This window comes from Adiantum capillus-veneris, chromosome 7, assembly GCF_014529385.1.
Source record: "Adiantum capillus-veneris isolate H3 chromosome 7, ASM1452938v2, whole genome shotgun sequence".
In the NCBI taxonomy this organism is placed as follows: domain Eukaryota; kingdom Viridiplantae; phylum Streptophyta; class Polypodiopsida; order Polypodiales; family Pteridaceae; genus Adiantum; species Adiantum capillus-veneris.
The window spans coordinates 150,596,006-150,615,064 of NC_140937.1; the positions used below are offsets into that span (position 1 = coordinate 150,596,006).

Genomic DNA, 19,059 nt, shown 5'->3' on the forward strand with positions numbered 1-19,059 from the left:
ACAGAGAACCGTTTCAACCCCTTACAGTAGACCGAGCCCACACATACCCATTCCACCTCAGCTTTGCCACCGACAATCCCTCCTCCTCCCGCTCCGCCTACCGCCCCCCCTCCATCACCTCCACCTACCCCCACTATCGTCCCCTTCCTCGCATTCCACTCACTAGCCCCCCTGCTCAGTCATCCACTCCCTCTCCTCCCTCACAGCCCACTCAGGGGGCAGGACCTTCATTGACAGCTAGGAGCTCTGTTGGCAGCGCTTTTGCCAAGAGCCTGGTGAGAGAGCAACAACCATTCCTGCCGACACCCCAATTGGTGCAGATGTCACCTTTTGCATTAGTCTCTCGAGGACTGACTAGTTTCGACATCAATCGCCTGTGGGACTTCTTCCCTTACGACCACACAATTCCTGGGCGATTCCTCTCCCGACTTTGAGGCAGCTTCCTTCAGAGTCCACCTACTACTACTAGCAGCTAGAGGGGCAGAAGCCCTGGACTCAGTGGTTGGTTTCTTCTCCTTCCCAATGTGTTGCAGGGACCAAATTGAGCGGACTCTGGACTCAGTGATGAATTGGCTTCAGGCTCTGGCTCTCGAGTTCTCTCATCACACGGGAGACTTGGGGGTGACAGATTTGATACAAACTTTGTGGCCGTTGGCCAAGTTCTTTGTGACACCACCAGAAACAGTAGGATGTAGGCACATTGTGGTACACATTTTTGCTGACACGCAGGGTACACCCTACTATGTATATGTACATGAGGACTCCTGGATAGAGAATGTGGCCCGACGAACGGCACGCTCTTCATGGGCTTGGGTTGGACAGACTCTACAGTCACAAGTATCTCGGGGTCGCTCGGATGCAGATTACTCCCCATCCAAGGCCTCGAAGAGCGAGGTTGACTGGTGTTGCAGCATCGGTTTTTTCTCACTGACATTATGAGGATCCTCTCTTGGAACGTGCAGGGATTAGGTGGACCCCAGTTTCAGCGTCAGAGGGGTTGCTTGCATCAAAAGCTTCAGTGATGCCTTGTCGGTGGTATGATTGATATTAGTATGCTTCAGGAGTATCACCTTTGTGAGAGCCGCATTCGGTGACGTGGTCAGATTGTGTGGCTGTTATGAGACATTTTGGTCAGCTGCTTTTGGCGGTTCTTCTAAACTTTAAAGCCCCATGTACAGGTGGTTCACTTTCTACTATTCTAAGTTGTTTGCATGATTAGGCACACAAGAATACGATCATGTTTTGTGCCCTATCTAGAGTGCAAAGTTATATTATCATCTTAGGGGTCTCTTTCAGTGGCATTGCAATACCAGGGAGTGTGTTGAACTCATTACAAGAAAGCACAACTTTCAGAAGTTCTTGCAAATGAAGACCCTTATGAAACACAATAAGACAAACAAATCAATCAAATTGGCAATTCATCAATCTTTCAAGACTCCATTTTCAACAAATTTTAAGAAGTTCACTTCCAGAAAAATAAGTATTCCTATGATGCAATGAGTTTTAGCTTTGACAGTGTAGACATAATTGTGGAACAGAATCTCATTACAACTCTTTTTATTGAGGACATAAACTTCTAAAATGAAACCAGATCGGTTCAAAAAGACATCCAGCTACAATAAAAATCTTGCCTCCTTCTCCATTTCTTTCATAGCTGATTGCTGCTGCAAATTCTCATTCTGGAACCTCTGCAACTCTTGCTCTAGTTGTACTAATTTTTGTTGATAATCAAGGTCCACCATTGACTGATCAATATGAAAAAGACAAAAGAATGTCAAATAATGAGAAAAATTTATCAGCCCTTCTCCTAACACAAAAAACAAGGCACAATTCATATTCACATACATAAATTTACTTGGTATTAACAACAGTGCAATTGATATGTCTCTATTCCAAATTATTGGCGCTTGTTGTTCACTTCCTAAAGGTCCAAATCCACTCCATTGATGCCTAAGATGCCGAAAATTTCAAACTTCTCAGCATTTAAGCAATTTTAAGGACTCATGAACTCTATGAATTCAATGGAATACTTGTAGCAACAAAGCTATGACCAAAACACGATTTTGGCTCCAAAGAGTCAATTCCCATTCAAAGTGACAGTCAAAAAAGCCAGTCATAATGAAAGAAATCTAGTATTTCATGCACGCACCAAGCATATAGGTATTCATTATCAGCAAAGGTGATTCAACTATCATATTGTTCTAGAGCAGACGATATGGCTGAATTATGTAGCAGGGCTACAGTGTCACTGGCAGAGGACACGCAGTCAGTTACAATTGGGTTGGAGTTCACACTGGACTGACACTTGCCTGGTCGGTGACACATGGCACCATACAGGTGATGGTCTAGTCGACATCTGGCTAGATCACCACCACCACAATTTGGGGATAGACTTAGCTGGACTAGGATATTTTGTTAGCCGTTGGTGGCTCTTTATGATTGTATATATCCGTAGTTGGTTCTAATTATAGGAAATCATCCATTTCGTATGGTCTAGAGTCTTGAGTCTAGCACCACACATGCACTCTCCCCGCACATTGGAGCCTCGAGTCTCGACACCCCCATTGCACCTGAGAGTCATGGGCTTGGACCTCAGTGTGCTGCCAGCCAGAGTCTTGTATGGTTCTATGAGCTAGACAAGTTCCATGATGTTCTGAGTCTATTTGCTATGTCTTTTGAGTTGCTGATTTGTTGTTGTGTTGTGTTTTTGAAACCGGCCCGTAGAGCGGTAGACTTTAGCTTTCACCCCAATCTTTACTTGATAAACTTTACGACACAAATGAACTTCACAAAGAAACCTGTGACAAGAATTCAACACTTCGAAAAAAACACGGCTTGGCAACTAGAGCGCTTCCAAGCAAAAAGCGACACCCAGTTGGCCCCAAAGACGGGCACCCCTTTCGGTATTTCTTTATCCTTATTACACTTGAGAAGAACTTGTGAACTGTTATAAGCTGTCCCACTTTTATCAAGCTGAAATTCCCCTACTCTAACCCAATTTCAACAGCATGACCAAAGTAGAAGTCTCCACCGACAAAATCCCAAGTAAACACTGACCTTCGACGCACTTTAGAGCACTTTACAAAACCTTGCGAGAAATTACAACACGCTGCAATCTCTGTTTTTGGCCTCCAATTTGCACGAAAACACTTGTTCGTTGATTCCCTAGCTTCCCTGAAGCTCCTGGGACCTGTAGGAATCAAAACTCGATAAAACCCTAAACCTGCATGTCACGTGCACATCTAACCCTATGTGCATGTGGACAAGCTGACCTACTTCTAGGGTTTCAGTAGCCTAGGAAGTATTCCGGCACCCTTGTGACCATGCACGTAGGACGTGCATGTTCACGCACTTAAGAGTAGCTGCATACCCTCTGATTGCACAACCCATTAGTACCCAGCATAAGCATTTCACCGCGTGGGAACCACCTCTTGTCGCGCGCGTGAACTACCTCTTATAGCACTTATTAATGAGTGAATTTCTACCAATCATTACCAGGTCGTGGGGCTGTAGGAAGCACTTCTCCACCCAGCTTCATGCATGTATATAAGGACACCTAGCACCCTCATTTCCAGGCAGAGCATAAGAGCATCACAACAAATCAGCCTTCCTAGCGTTTTTGCTAGCAGCAGCACCAGCGTTTTCAGCCCTAAGGAAAACGCCAAATCCCCAATGGTTTTCAGCCTTTAGCCTCACGATACGCTACCATTTCCCGCAAAAGATCCTGGCCGGAAATTGGCCTATCGCCGTCAAATCAGATAGCGTTTTCAGATTTCAACCACCAGCATTTTTGCATAGCCTCGCCGTCATCGCCGGCACAGTTGCCGATTCAGCCCTAGACCAGCAATCAGTTTTCAGCCAGCTTCAACCCTAGCGTTTTCCATTTTCAGCCCTTAGCCTTCGTCATCATTGTCATCGACATCATCGTCCTCATCGACATCGACGTCGGCATCGTCGTCGTCAAGTACCACATCATCTAGAAGCATTGTACCAGACCTTGTGCAATTTAAAGCAAATACCTTTCTAGCAATAGAGAGGGGGGCCCTTGGAGGGGGTTTGGGACCCAATCTGGTATCCCCTCTCTCTCTCTCTCTCTCTCTCTCTCTCTCTCTCTCTCTCTCTCTCTCGCAAGCTCTGCACCCTGCCCCCCCCTCTCTCGCGGCCTGACCAGACCCCACGCTGAGGAGGTAAGGAGACCAGCCCTCGACGGGGCGCCCAGCTGAATAAGGGGCGCGATGGCTCAAGAGCCCGCAGCCCGCTGTTTTCCTTTGTATGGAACCGAAGGCCTCTGTGTCATCACCTCGAACACGCAGGTTCGTTAACCCTTGCTTATGCCCCTGCGCTCCCGCTACCCCGCGCACTGCCCCTCGCTCCCTCTCTCTATCGCGGTCTATCTCTATCCGTCAGCCAGGACGAGGGCGAGTACTTGGTGACTAGGGCGAGGCCAACCAGGGCGAAGGCGAGACCTCCGCTGATGGACCAACCAGTCGATGATGGTGATGCAAGTGGCTTCACCACCCCACAAAAAATGAAAGCGACTTTCAAGCGGAGGAATAGAGATAGTATACTCTCGCCAAGCTCACTGCGAGCAGGGAAAACAGTCAGAGTACAAGATGATTTAATGATGGAAAGGGTTCAAGTGATGATTAAATATGAGCTCAGCTTTATGAGAGATGACATCAGGAAAGAGATGTACGCAAACGCAGATAGTTATAAGAATTCTATGTATGCAGATATGAGGAAAGAATTAGATAAAGAGATGCTTGGTAGGCATGATGAGATGTATTTATCTGTGAAAGGGGAGATGCAGGCTCTAATGCGTGCAGAAGTGAATGTAATGGAATGTATTATGCAGAAAAAGTCGGATGAGGCAATTACAAGCTTTGAATCTTGGAAAACCAATATGGAAAAATGCATGAAGGAAAAAGATGCAGTGATTGCAGAGCTTAAAGGGGAACTTGCAGCTTGCAAAATTATGCCCAAAACGGAAGGGGGAAATCAGCCCTCGATGTTAAAGGAGCTCGAAGATATTAAGGAGTAGGTGAAAACTCTGCGCGAAGGAGAAGAACAAAACTCGAAAGAGGCTTCCTCATGGGCGGAGCGCCTTGTTAAAACACACGAGAAAGTTGATGAAGCAGAAAAATGGATCGAAGGTGCAAAGAAAGGGAAGGCCCGGATGCCAGAAGCCGCACAAACTTCTATCATCATCAATATGACCATTGAGGAGGAACAGAAGAGGAGGACTAGAGCCCTCCATGTGCGTATTACTGGTATCAAAGACACAGAAAATGTAGAAGACGAAGTGAAGAAACTCTTGCAGCGCATGGGCATCCCGGAAGCTATGCACACAGGTGCTTGGAGAGTAGGAAAGAAGGGAGTAGATGAGAAGGGAAACGTCAAAGAGAAAGCACTAATTTTGTGTTTCCCGAGTTTGGAAACAAGAAAGGAATTCCTGAAGAAGAGACCAGCACTTAAGAAAACTGGAATATTTATGGGGGATGACCTTACTTTAGCACAAATAGCACATATGCAAGAGTTGATGCCAGAGATCAAGGCAGCAAGGGAGAAGGGAAAAATTGCCTTTTACAGAGGAGGGAAAGTAGTGGTTTTGGAAAAACGCACAGCACGACGGTGCGAGACATATGGGACCACACTCCGGATGGCGGCATGGAATTGTAATGGATCATATAGGCTGGATGTGGGTGCCTTTGAAGATAGCTTCATAGATAGAGACATTGTCTTTTACTCGGAGACACATCAAAAATCTGGACAGTTGATGCCAAGTGTGACTCGCTATTTATGCGAGACAGCTTGTCGGCCAGACGCTAGATCCCAGCATGGAAGTCGAGGTTCAGGAGGGGTAGCAGTCTTATTCAAGGAAGAGTTGCAGCCGCTATTACAGATTGTCCGGAGAGATGACCAGGCGAGATACATGTGGGTGAGACTGAGAGCTGAGACAGGCAGATTCTTATACATTGCTATATGTTACTTTCCCCCTAGCACATCAGTCTATACCTCACCTAGAGGGCAATCCCCTTTCTCTATACTTGATGATGACATATGGGAGTTCTCTAGAGATGGAGATATCATTCTCTTGGGAGACTTTAATGCCAGGACGGCCAACTCCCAAACGGTATTTTATGATACCTCGGAGGAGATGCTTAGAGAGATGGATATATGGGAGATGGGACTTGACAGACACTCACAGGATAAAGAGCACACAGAGTATGGGAGATATCTCATGGAGATGACAACTACGCATGGTCTGGCCATACTTAATGGTCTAGAGATTTTTCCTTCGTCTGGGGGATTCACATGCTTTCCACACAGACATGGGGCCAGTACAGGGGACTATGTCATGATTTCACCGAGCTTCATCTCTCATATTCAAGATCTCAGTGTGGGCCCTAGGCCTGTTGGAGTAGCAGTGGACCATGCTCTCCTGACTTTTTCAGTCTCCTTCCAGTATAGTGTCTCTCAGACACCACGGAGGATTGCACACACATGGTATACTTTTACACCAGAGACGGATTCAGTTTATGTGGAAGAGATTTACAGACGGATGGGGGCAGCCGAGCCTGTATATACAGTGGAGGAGATCACCACTTTATTGACGGAGATCTTGCATGGGACAACAACAGAGGCATACCCACACACTCAACCAGATCAGAGAAGACGTTCTGGGAACATGCCTCAGAATAGTTGGTATGATGAGGAGTGTAGAGAGATGAGAGTTCAAATTCAGAGCGAGCTTATACTTGGAGTCATTACATATAGACAGTCTCGGATTGCCCTTCGGCGTTTAGTGCGACGGAAGAAGCGGGCCTTTTTAGCCCAGATGGAACGTGATTTGTATCAGCTCTTTTTGAGCCAAGATTCAAGTGAGGCCTGGCGTCTCTTCCATGAGCACTCACCTCCTCCAGTGATTACCTCTCCCGAGATTTGGGGTCAATATGCAGCATCATTATATACAGTACCTGGGCAACCACCATTACCAGACCCTCTAGAGCCATGTCCAGCCACTAGTATCTTCTTTACCACTGAGATGGTGAAGAACGCCATTGACAGGATGAGGACTAGGAGAGCATATGATCATGATGGTTTGGTGGCAGAGCACTTGATACATGCTAGAGATTTACTGTCAGAGGTTCTTGCGCGGTTGTTTAACCGTGTCATGTGTGAGGGACTACCCGAGTCCTGGAGATTATCTACTATTGTACCTCTTTTCAAGGCAGGGGACCCCACGGTACCAGGGAACTACCGTACTATTATGATAGGGCACATATTGGCACGGTTGTATGCATCCATTCTTGAACAGCAACTGAGTAAATGGGCAGAAAATGAGGGCATACGAGCAGCAGGGCAGGCTGGATTCAGGAAGGGTTTCTCCACTTTGGACCATATTCTTACACTCAGAGCCATTATTGAGGAGGGTCGGGCACATGGGAGACGGATGTATTGTTGCTTTGTGGACTTCCGCAAGGCATTTGACACAGTGCCGAGGGCCAAATTGATGCTACTGAAGTTGGGAGTACCCACAGAGATCATATGGGGGATCATGGCTTTATACGGCTTAGTGACTGACCAGGTACGCACTCCTGACGGGATTTCTGACATTGTTCATTCCACTATTGGAGTGAAACAGGGGTGTGCTTTGTCCCCTACACTTTTTGGTATGTATGTACATGAGGTCTCTGACTACATTGACAGAGAGGGTGACAAAGGCGCTCAGCTGGCAGGGACATGGATCCCTTTATTATTATATGCTGATGATATTGTGTTAATGTCAGAGTCGCCAGAGGGCATGCAAAGACATTTGGATGCATTGCACAACTTTGCAAAGGATAGTGGACTGTCTGTGAACCTTGGTAAAACCAAGGTTATGGTGTTTAACACCACACCACAGTGGGTCAAGAGATCGGCACCTACTCTCGTATATGACCAGGACACTGTGGAGTACACAGATGAATATACATATTTGGGGGTGGTATTCACGGGACCGAGGTTTACCTTGAGGAGAGCAGCAGAGACTAGACTATCCAGAGCCTATGTGGCATTAGGAGCGCTAGAGAGGATGTGTTCGCAGGTTCAGTTTCAAGAACCACGAACAAAACTATGGCTCTTTGATACTTTGGTTGCTTCAGCTATGCTTTATGGGGTCCAAGTTTGGGGACCATCTGTGAATCATGACAGTTGGAGGAACATGGAGAGACCCTTGGTATTTATGATATCCCGGATGATTAGAGCCAAGGCCTCTGTACCACATGCGATTATTCGAGCGAAGGTAGCCGCCCGTCCTATAGAGATTGAGGCTCTTACCAGATCAGTGTCCTTTATGCACAGTCTATGGGATACACATAGAGGTAGATATACTAGACTAGCTCTTGATTCCTATAGACAGTTAGCGATGCTAGGAGATGCATCATGTTGGTATGCACAAATGACCTCATGGTTTCGGAGGCATGGTCTCAGCATGGATAGATTGCCTCCCTTTCAGTATTCCCTGGATGCACCCTCCCTGCCAGTCACACAGACAGAGATCACTAGACTCATTCATCAAGATCTTATACAGTTGGACACCAGGACGACATGGGTAGAGCCGATACAGGAGTTGGGCACGAAGATGGCTTTCTACAAAGAGCACCTTCTCCAACTTTCAGGGGATGGGTTTGTGAGTCGTCCGAACTACATGGACACTCATTTATCTCATGGTGTGCGATGTGCTATTGGTCGGATTCGCACATCCTCACAGCAGCTGGAGATTGAGACGGGTAGATTCAGAGGGATACCACCAGAGTCTAGGATATGTCAACTATGCGGCAGAGAGCCAGAGACAGAGCTACACTACATATGCCACTGCACTGTGTATTATGAGATACGAGGGCGCTTCCATTGCTTATTCAGGGAGGGTTTTGGACCCCTAGATAGAGTCATGAGGTATCAGGACCAGAGATGCCTTGGCTTATATCTACTTGAGCTACACCGACATAGAGACAGTCTGTTGGGGAGACATGGAGTACGACAGTCGCAGAGACAGATCACAGATTTCTTTGGATCGAGGGAGCCAAGAGACCAACCACCAGCACAGGGTTGTACCCGCATTCATACCAGAGGCACCCTCATTGACAGGGCGATTGAGCGCGGGAGATCGAGACGACCACGACCGAGACACAGGAGCACACTACATCGACGGAGACTTCGGCAGAGGATCAGAGGCATTCTAGCACGACACCCAGATTGTCATTCAGGGCCTATTCTACATTTTCACATTTCACATTTCACACTTCATTTCAGTTTTCATTTTTACTTTCAGTACTTTTTGTACTTGTACTTCAGACATTGTATTAGATTCACCACTTTGTATCTGATGGTCTCATAGGTCATTTTGGCCTTTTGAAGACGTTAATATATCATTTCATTTCTCTCTCTCTCTCTCTCTCTCTCTCTCTCTCTCTCTCTCTCTCTCAGGCCGGCTTCAGGAGGGGTTTCTTCACTCTTGATCATATTCTGACACTCAGAGCCATCATTCAGAAGGGCTAAGCACATAGGAGACGGATCTATTGTAGCTTTGTGGATTTTCGCAAAGCATTTGACATGGTACCAAGAGCTCGATTGATGTGCAGACTAAAGGAGATGGGGGTGCCCATAGAGGTGATTTGGAGGATTATGGCTTTGTACAATTCAGTGATGGGACATGTACGCACTCCGGAAGGGGTATCTGATTTAGTTCACTCTACTATTGGAGTGAAACAGGGCTGCCCACTGTCTCCTACTCTATTTGGTATGTATGTTGATGAGGTGTCTAATTACATTGACAGAGAGGGTGACAGGGGCGCCCAGGTGGCAGGGACGTGGAATCTGGATCCCATTGTTGCTATATGCTGATGATATTGTGCTGATATTTGACTCACCAGAAGGTATGCAACGACATTTGGATGCACTACGCAGTTTTGCAGAGGATAGTGGATTGTGTGTAAACCTATGTAAAACCAAGGTTATGGTGTTTAACACCACACCCCAATGGGTCAAGAGATCAGTACTTACTTTCAAATATGGTCAGGAGACTGTGGAGTCTACAGATGCATACACTTACCTGGGGGTAGTCTTTACTGGGCCGAGATTTTCTTTGAGAAGAGCAACAGAGACTAGACTAACTAGAGCTGGTGCGGCTTTGGGAGGAATGGAGAGGATGTGTTCGCAAGTTCAGTTCTAGGAAACTGGGACAAAGTTATGGATCTTTGATACTTTGGTTGCCTCTACTATGTTATATGGGGTGCAGGTTTGGGGACCTTCTGTAGGCCAGGATGGTTGGAGGCATATGTAGAAGCCCCTGGTATCTATGATCTCTCGGTTGATTAGAGCCAAGGCTTCCATACCGCATGATATCATTTGAGCGGAATTAGCTGCCCCCCTGATGGGGATTGAGGCACTTACCAGATCAATCTCCTTTGTACACAGTCTGTGGGATACTACCAAAGACAGATATGCCAGGGTGGCTCTAGAGTCCTCCAGACAATTAGCTCTTAATGGGGATACATCATGCTGGTATGCACAGATGGCATCATGGTTTCAGACACATGGTTTCACCATGGACAGGTTGCCTCCTTTTCAATACTCTCTACAGGCACCGTTGAGGTCTCTGACGCGGGTAAAGATTAATAGACTCATTCGTCAGGATCTGATCTAGCTGGACACGAGGAGGACATGGATAGAGCCGATACAAGAGTTGGGCACAAAGATGGCTTTCTATAGAGAGCATCTTCTCCACCTCACGGGGGATGGGTTTGTGATTCGACCTAGCTATATGGACACGCATCTTTCTCATGGGGTTTGCGTTGTGCCATTGGCCAGATACGCACGTCCTCACATAAGCTCGAGATTGAGACTGGCAGATTCAAAGGGACACCAGCAGATAGCAAGATATGCCGCTTATGCCATCTAGAGCCAGAGACAGAGGTACATTACATATGTCATTTCATAGTGTACTATGAGATACGCAGCTGTTTTCATTGTCTATTTAGAGAAGGTTTTGCGCCTCTATCTAGGGTCATGAGTTATGAGGATCAGAGATGTCTTGGGCTATATCTACTTGAGTTACACAAGCATAGAGAAACTTTACTGAGGAGAGCTGAAGAGAGACAACCCAAGAGACAAATCACAGATTTCTTTACACTAGATATTGTACATCCAGAGGAGTAGCCAACAGTGGAGAGGTCTATCAGCACTACTGGCATTCTCATAGACCGAGCATTGGAGCTAGGGAGATCTAGACGACCCCGATGGAGAAGAGGAGCTCCACAGTTTCGACGGAGGCTACAACAAAGGATTCGAGCTATACTTTTTCGTCGTCCAGAGTGCAGATGAAGATGGATCTCTATGAAGATGGATCTCTACTTCCCTCCCATATTGTCTACACATTGTACTGCTTAGTTCACACATTTCACGCCTTTCACCTTTCACACCTATCAGCTTAGTTTAGGATTCCGCAATATTTATATTTTGTTATCCTAGTTTAATTTATTTTGTTAATCTAACTTTGTATCACATACACCGCATTGTAACTTTCTGGTCTCATAGGTCACTTTGGCCTTTTGAAGACGTTAATATAACATTTCATTTCATTTCATTTCTCTCTCATGCACTTTGCACTCACAGTTTTCCACTCTCTCGTTGTTTTGGTCATTGCACACATTTGTCACTAAGTATGGAAGGCTCTCCCTTCCGTTAAGTTAAAGTAACCTTGAGCACTCACTAATCACTCATCCTGAGCCATACACCATCATTCACTTCCGCTGCACATTGCATTGGTATCAGAGCTCTTTGGCAGTGTTTGGTATCATCACTCAAGGAAAGAAGCACAATGAACGACACAAAACTTTTTTTGCTTGTTGTGATCTCACGTAACCGAAGACCACTTGAGTGTGTCAATCCCTGAAATGTGTTTTTGAAGAGTGGAAGGTAACCCAAGAAAGAAGGGCTTGTCCAGCCTTCACTCGTTCCTCTTTTCCACTCCCTCATTGAGAGCGGACTTTGCACTTAGCGGTATGCCAATCGATATGACATGGGAAAAAGCAACCTTGGTGTAAGCGCAAGGCCGCCTAGGGGTGCACCCGCACGAAGGAGTTGAGCGTGGGTAAGAGAAAAGTCTACTTAAACACAAGTTGCAAGCCAAGAACCCCCAGTACTCAAGAACCCCAAGTACCCAAGTACTCAAGACCCCAAGAACACAAGAACTCAGTGCATGGTCATCATGCGAAGCAGAATGGATACTTTGTGTGAGGGTGATGAGAGTGGAGTTGGAGAAGACGAAGTTTCTACACCGGGATGATTGTTCCCCGATCCTCGCCTATCCCCATCTACGCCACAGATTGCACCAAACCCAATGGAGGCTTTGGTCAAGTAGATGATGGAGATGATGCTACAAGAAGAGGCGCCACAATGGATCGCAATCGTGAAGAAAGAAGGGCAGATATGAAGCTTGAGCGAGAGCAAGCACACGAAACTCAACGCATAGCGGCAGAAGAAAGGACAGCTATGGAGCTCGAGCGTGAGCAAGCACGCGAGGCTCAACGCATAGCGGCCGAAGAGAAGCGAGCATCTATGGAGTTAGAAGGAGAGGTGCAGAGGGACCAACGCATGTAGGAGTTGGTCGTACAAATACTCTCCACGAAGAGCGAGCCACTCAAGGAGGCCATCGAATCATCATGTAGGACAAGTAGAGGCGACGACTCCAACAATCCAGTCACTGAGAAGTTGACGTTTAGTAAGTATGATGGTAAGATGGATGCTTACCCCATAGTAACAGGGAATGGCCGTTTTCAGGTCTCCGTTCCCCGTTCCCATTCCAAGTTCCCGTTCCAAATCCCCGTTCCGTGTTTCAAACGTGAGTACCCGTAACAGGGAATGGCATTTTGTTCCGCGTTCCCGTTCTCCGTTCCCGTTCCGATTTCCCGTTCCTGGTAACTATGGCTTACCCACCCCTCACATCCCTCGCCCCTACCCACCCCCTCACATCCCCCGCCCTTATCCACGCCTTTCACCCCTACTCACTCCTCACACCCCTCGTCCCTACCCTCCAATCCGCGCCCCTAACCAACCCCCCTCATACCCCTCGTCCCTACCTAGCAATCCTCGCCCCTACCCAGCCCTACCCACCCCTTACCTCTTGCCCATCTAACCACGTTCACCCCTACACAGACCACTCGCGCTACCTATTAATATCTGCTCTCGCCCATACCCTCAAACTCTCGCCCCTAAATGCCCCTATCACCTTCGACATACCAGTGCAGACCGCCCTACTCGAGCCCCTCGCCTCTATCCCTGCCTCTCGTCCTTTCTGCCATAGCAATTCTCTAGTCCTTTCTACCAAAGCAATTCTACCTCTCGCCCAATCACCAATTCCAATCTAGTTGGCACACAGTGTCTCCGTAGGTCTATACAGTTGTATAGAGCGAACAACAGAAGTTGTGAGTCTTACAAGCGGTGTGTATAGCGGGTGAACAAAAGAAGTTGCAAGGGGTATGTATGCTAATGAGGAATTTTGAACTTTGATGTATGTAAGCTTCTTGCGGGTTGTAGTGGGCAAACAGAGTAAGTTTGCAGTTTGAAGAGAATAAGTTCAAGTGTGACAAGTGTGTTTACAATGTCACTATGGCGGGTAGTAGCAAGCAATCACGAAGAAAACCTTTGAAAAAGAAGCCTGTCCTCACTAACAGGCCTCTGAGTTCCGCTGATGAAGACTCAAACCACAAATAGCCATGGCCTCACAGATATGACTTTCAGTGACCCCACTGATAAAAGTTATTGAGCATCTCCATAGGACTCAAATTTGGACTCAGACTCTACCTCTACATCAGAAACTTCTACCACTCACGACGAACATCCTAAAGGCAAAAAGAAGGGCAACAATCAGGTGATAGGCCATGAGATCAGTAGGCCTGCAACATCTTAAGTTAAGCAAAATCACTTTAAATTTTCACCTGCAACCGCTCCATCCATCCCTTCGCGAAGTTTTATCCCGCGATCAGCTGCAAACGCTAGGTCTTACCGCATTGGCTAATGCAGATTTACCTACCGATGTTCCTGTCGATATGGTCCATGAGCTTCTAACACTTTTTCCAAAGGTACGAGGTCACACGCTTACTGCTACACGCGCCTAGGGAATAACCAACTTCCTGTCCTTGAAACTCACTACGCACACATACTCCCAGCTTTCTAAAGATGCTACCATTCATGCATGTAAAGAGTTGCTTCATGCTGATCACCTCCGACTACGCAAGGAATAAAAAGCGTTTGGCAATCTTCAAGTATCACTTTCTGCTCAGAGATGCTAAGGAATCTAAGGGAAGATGTGATGTGTCTATGAAGTTCCTGCATTGTGATAGCCTCTACTACGCGATCCACAGTATACCATGTGGATTTCATCAGATTCTCTATACATCCTTACAGTCGAGGGGCCAAAAGATTTAGAGCCTAGGTGCAATATGTGCAATCGAGCTTTCAATGTTTTGCATGTCCTATGTTGGCTTGGCTCACCAATATACATGTTAGCCCTGTGGATCTTGATGAGGATACACAACAGGTGCACTCAAAAGCAAAAAGGAAATCTCTTGGCAATGCAGTGGATCCCACACTCTAGAAGAAAAAGAAGAACAGGGCAAAAGTGGTGAAACACAGGCTAGAGTCACTACTTCCATTGTCAATATCAGAGAGTCAACAAACTAGGGTGTCGCACCTTCCACCACGCTCCCCATCTATTTCCGCCCCTAGTTCTACTAAGCTGGTGCTCTACTCTGCTATTTCCGATCACACTCTTCATGTCCCATCTGCAACTTCTCCCTCACATGCTCCTCTCCCTACTTCTCCCATCTTCACTCCTACCACAGTGACTATCTCCCACACCTTGCCTACAGTTATCTCTTCCCCTCTACCTATCCCAGCTACACCGGTTGTGCCTTTTGTGAGCACTATACCACCAAGCACCTCTGTTGGATCTTCAACGGTGGCAAACTCTACCTCCCTATTTTGGCTCTCTTAGGAGATAATGCAAGAGTCTAAGAATGCTATTGCTACTATTGAGCTCGGAGCAGAGAGATTGGCTGTGGCTCTTTCAGTGCACTACTGGTTCCTTCTTGTTAGTAGCTTCAGCGCTTCTCTCACCGAGATAGTGAGTGGTCTTGTGGCAGACAACCTGTAGCAAGGCTATAGTGTCACTAGCACAGGACACGTAGTCGGTTACATTTGGGTTGGAGTTCACACTGGACGAACTCTTGCCTGGTCAGTGACACGTGGCAGGATACGGGTGATGGTCTAGTCGACATCATGACCAGATCACCACCACCACAGTTTGGGGACAGACTTAGCTCGACTTGGATATTTTGTTAGCTGATGGTGGCTCTTTATGACTGTATATATCCGTAGTTGGTTCTAGTCATAGGAGGATCATCCATTTTGTATGGTCTAGCGTCTTGAGTCTTGAGTCCATCACCACCCACACACTCTCCCCGCACATTAGAGCCTCAACACCCCCATTGTACCCGAGAGTCCTGGGCTTGGAGTTGAGTGTGCTGCCAGCCAGAGTCTTGTATGGTTCTTGAGCTAGATGAGTTCCATGATGTTCTAAGTCTATTTGCTATGTCTTTTGAGTTGCTAGTTCGTTGTTGTGCTGTCTTTTATTTTTGTTGGAGTGAGATTTCCTGCAGGAACACCCCCCGTAAAAAGCATGACACACTTTCCCTGCTACAAAATATTGATCAAACCCCTTCCAAAATAAACATTCTCTACACGTTGTAATGTTGTTGGCTTATTACCTGGCACAACATAGCATTGTTAAAAGATTAGACAATTCCCGTTGGCTTATGGTTGTAGCACCTCTAGGTGGGGACATGATGAAATGATGTAGAAGACAAATTCTACACTTCAAGGAGGGAACGTGGGAAAGAAGTGTGCATGTCCCATCTGGCAAACACCCTTCGTTAGTGGAATTTGCATAATGCTACACAGTATGGCATCCTCATGGCATATTGTAGATGTCAAGGAATATCTGATGCTCACAGCATAATCCAAAGGCAGCTCTCGAAAATTTTCTAGAAACTTCTACCTAGCTTTATCCCTAGATATCTCCTATAATAGTACACATGGCAAAAAGTTAGCATGCCTACATGGCCCAAGATCATTACTGAACATAACAAACATTAAAACTATTGTGCGCCTATAAAAAGGCCTAAACAATCATTGTATGCGTTTGTTGATTAACAGTAATGCATTTGCCTTTAGCCAAAGCTATTGCAAAATTCTCTCACTCTTCATCTACTTGCCACTCTAATCAACATATTAGTGGTACACCTTGGGGGTTGTGTTATGCACCGAAATTGCTTTCACATATTACGATGAAAACCTTGTCAGCAATCTAGCCATGCCAAGGATACAAACTACCACCTAAATAACCAAGATGCAAGACGTTAGAGGAACAGTCGGACAAACAAATTGACCAGTCAAAACATCTACGATTGGAAAACTTGACCTATTTGTGCCTTGGAGTCCTCACAAATTGTTATAGGAAATTGCCCTTCTACCTTACGATATGCCGCAACATGTGAATGCCCCTTTTTTGTGACTCTAGCAAAGTTTGAATACATTCACAATAACATTTTTCACAAGTAAAAATTGTTGAGCTTCAACTCTCATGTTGTAACATGGAAGGGACTTGATTCAATTCAAAAACGTTGGGTTTTGAATCAATTGTTGAAAGCTGGTCACAATGCTCTAAACTTTGTCTCATCCTCTTTCAGTCGAGTTTTGTTGTTTCTGTTCCTATGTTGCTATTGATTCCTCACTTGGAGTGTCCAAGTGTAATGGGAAGGCACCACAAACCAACGGAAAAGAATAGATTGAATAGACTTTAGACGCTTCAAAACAACTGAGCTGAAAGAGATGCAAGACACACGAGATGGGGAGTTGCGGAGTTCCACCCCAAGAGAGCACTGGCCCCAAACCCCTTGGCACCCCTTTCGGTATTTCTTTATATTGCTTGAACTCAATACAACGCCGATACTCCATCCTCTGCACCTTCACGCGGAAGCATGCTAGAGAATGAGCCCATGGCACATATTAGAAGTCCCTAGGCCTATCCAAAAGCAGTACATGACAAGCGTCAAGTTTTAAAAGCATCTGATCCCCAAAAGCTTGCATAAAAGGGTTGTTCGTACAATCTACCACGTCATCAACAATCAGTGCGATTTGCGAATATCCGTATAGTATGCAACATCATCAAGTTTTTACGCAAGAATTTTGTGTGTGTGTGTGTGTGTGTGTGTGTGTGTGTGTATGTGCTGGCCTGATATTTAATGCCCTTAGGCCTTGGGCCCCATCAGAAGGGGTCCCATAAGTTGGTCAAAAGTTTATTGAAAAATTAGGCCCACTCGGTGAGGGCCTGTAAGTTGGTAAAACTTTTGCTGCTGCATCTACTCTTAGGGTTTAGGCCCCTCGGTCGGTATCTGCAAAAGAGCTAGGGTTGGATGTCGGAAACTTCAACCTACCGGGTCTTCAGTGGTTTAACACGTCAGCACCCCCCTTCTTGAAAGAAGAGTAATCGTCCACGATTACCGTGTATCTGCTCAACAATTCAAGTTAGCTCAAAAAGTTTCTGACTGTCATTCTGAAGAACATTTCAAGGGACAATCAGTTTTCTCATTCCAGATCGGAGCTCTTGATATTCCGGTGCAGAAAAATTAATCATCACACCCACACCGTGCTGATCTTGAAAGCGTCTTGATGCATTAAAATTACATACCCAATCTCACCCAATTAGGATATTTAGTGGTTGGCACATTACGAATTCTCACATATGCATGTTATAAAGATAGAAACATACAATCGCCGATGAACACTCAATCCACAAATAACCATCCCGATCCAGGCCATGAGTTGTTCAATGACTCCCTCATCACTCCTCCTGCAAATAACCGAAAGAGGTCCGGGCCATGAGATATAGAGGCCTTTTACAACCAACGCTCCCCAGACCACAGCATGCGTCGCTTGGGTGTGCTAAGAGTAACCACTTTTCAGACGTCTTAATACTCCCCCCGTAAATAACCATCAGGTTTGGGCCATGAGTTAAAAAAACAACATTTTTCAAACATTCAATACTCCCCCCGCAAATAACCACTAGGGTCTGGGCCATGAGTATGAGCAAGCACTCTCAAACATCAATTCTCTTTAGTACTCCTTTTGAGAGTAAATCACTAATCATTGAAACTAGCATTAAAACCAGAGTAAAACAATTTGAATCAGCACCAAGATAGGTTCAAAACAAAACCCATCCATTTCAAACAAATTTCAAACAATATTTTCGTAGACAAGGTTCAACGTATCTAAATACAAAACTACTAGAAATCTCAATCAAGTTTTTGTTCGGATATCCAAACTTTGAGAACGACTGGCTTGTCCCTCTCCAGCAGGGTAATGGTACGGTTCCAAATCTAAAGTGTTGCGTCATTCTTGTCGTGCCAAGGCATGCCCGAGAGAACGTCGCAGTTGGCCAACTTCATAATGTGGAAATCGGCTTTTCTATGATATCTTTGGATAGTCATTGGAAGAGCACCAATGAGCGGTACCACTCTTTGAGTTTGCCCGGTATCTAGCTCGGGTTCAAGTTCTCCACCTTGTGGGCAAAAACGCCGGTGGCAAAGGCGGTTGCACTGGATCAGGGTCAGTGGATTAGGGTCATATGGCTGCACCGTATTCCTGAGATTCCCCCGATCGAAACAGATGGCTGGGAAGGTTGCCGATTTGAAGCTCTTGTACTTTCTGGCGCCGGAGAAGGAGGTACCACCTGAGGCAGCAGAGGAGGTAACATGTAATTCAAAAACTGTTGGAAACCTTGCAGCATCGGGAGATTATGTTGTGGGTGTCGTAAAAGAATGTCGCGAAGCTCATCGAGGAGAAATTGCAGGTACTCTGCCGAATCCATAAACGCCATGTGGTCTTGGGTTCGTTATGGCTTATGCCCCTTACGACAGAGCAATGAAAACAGAGCGCACCCGATGCGCGATGCACTAA

The 19,059-nt window shown here is 46.1% G+C and overlaps 1 protein-coding gene across 7 annotated transcripts in view; it reads right to left on the bottom strand.

Moving 5' to 3' along the window:
* The window catches only part of LOC147454806 (uncharacterized), a 185,805-nt gene that overhangs the window by 50,124 nt on the left and 116,622 nt on the right, over positions 1–19,059 (bottom strand). For all 7 annotated transcript variants that reach the window (XR_015188699.1, XR_015188700.1, XM_086516645.1 and 4 more), the window contains exon 10: positions 1,632–1,745. Coding sequence is in view for 5 of the 7 variants with exons in the window: in XM_086516645.1 (XP_086372771.1) it covers positions 1,632–1,745 (114 nt within the window). In the remaining 2 variants the exon portion in view is untranslated. The remainder of the gene's footprint in view (positions 1–1,631; positions 1,746–19,059) is intronic.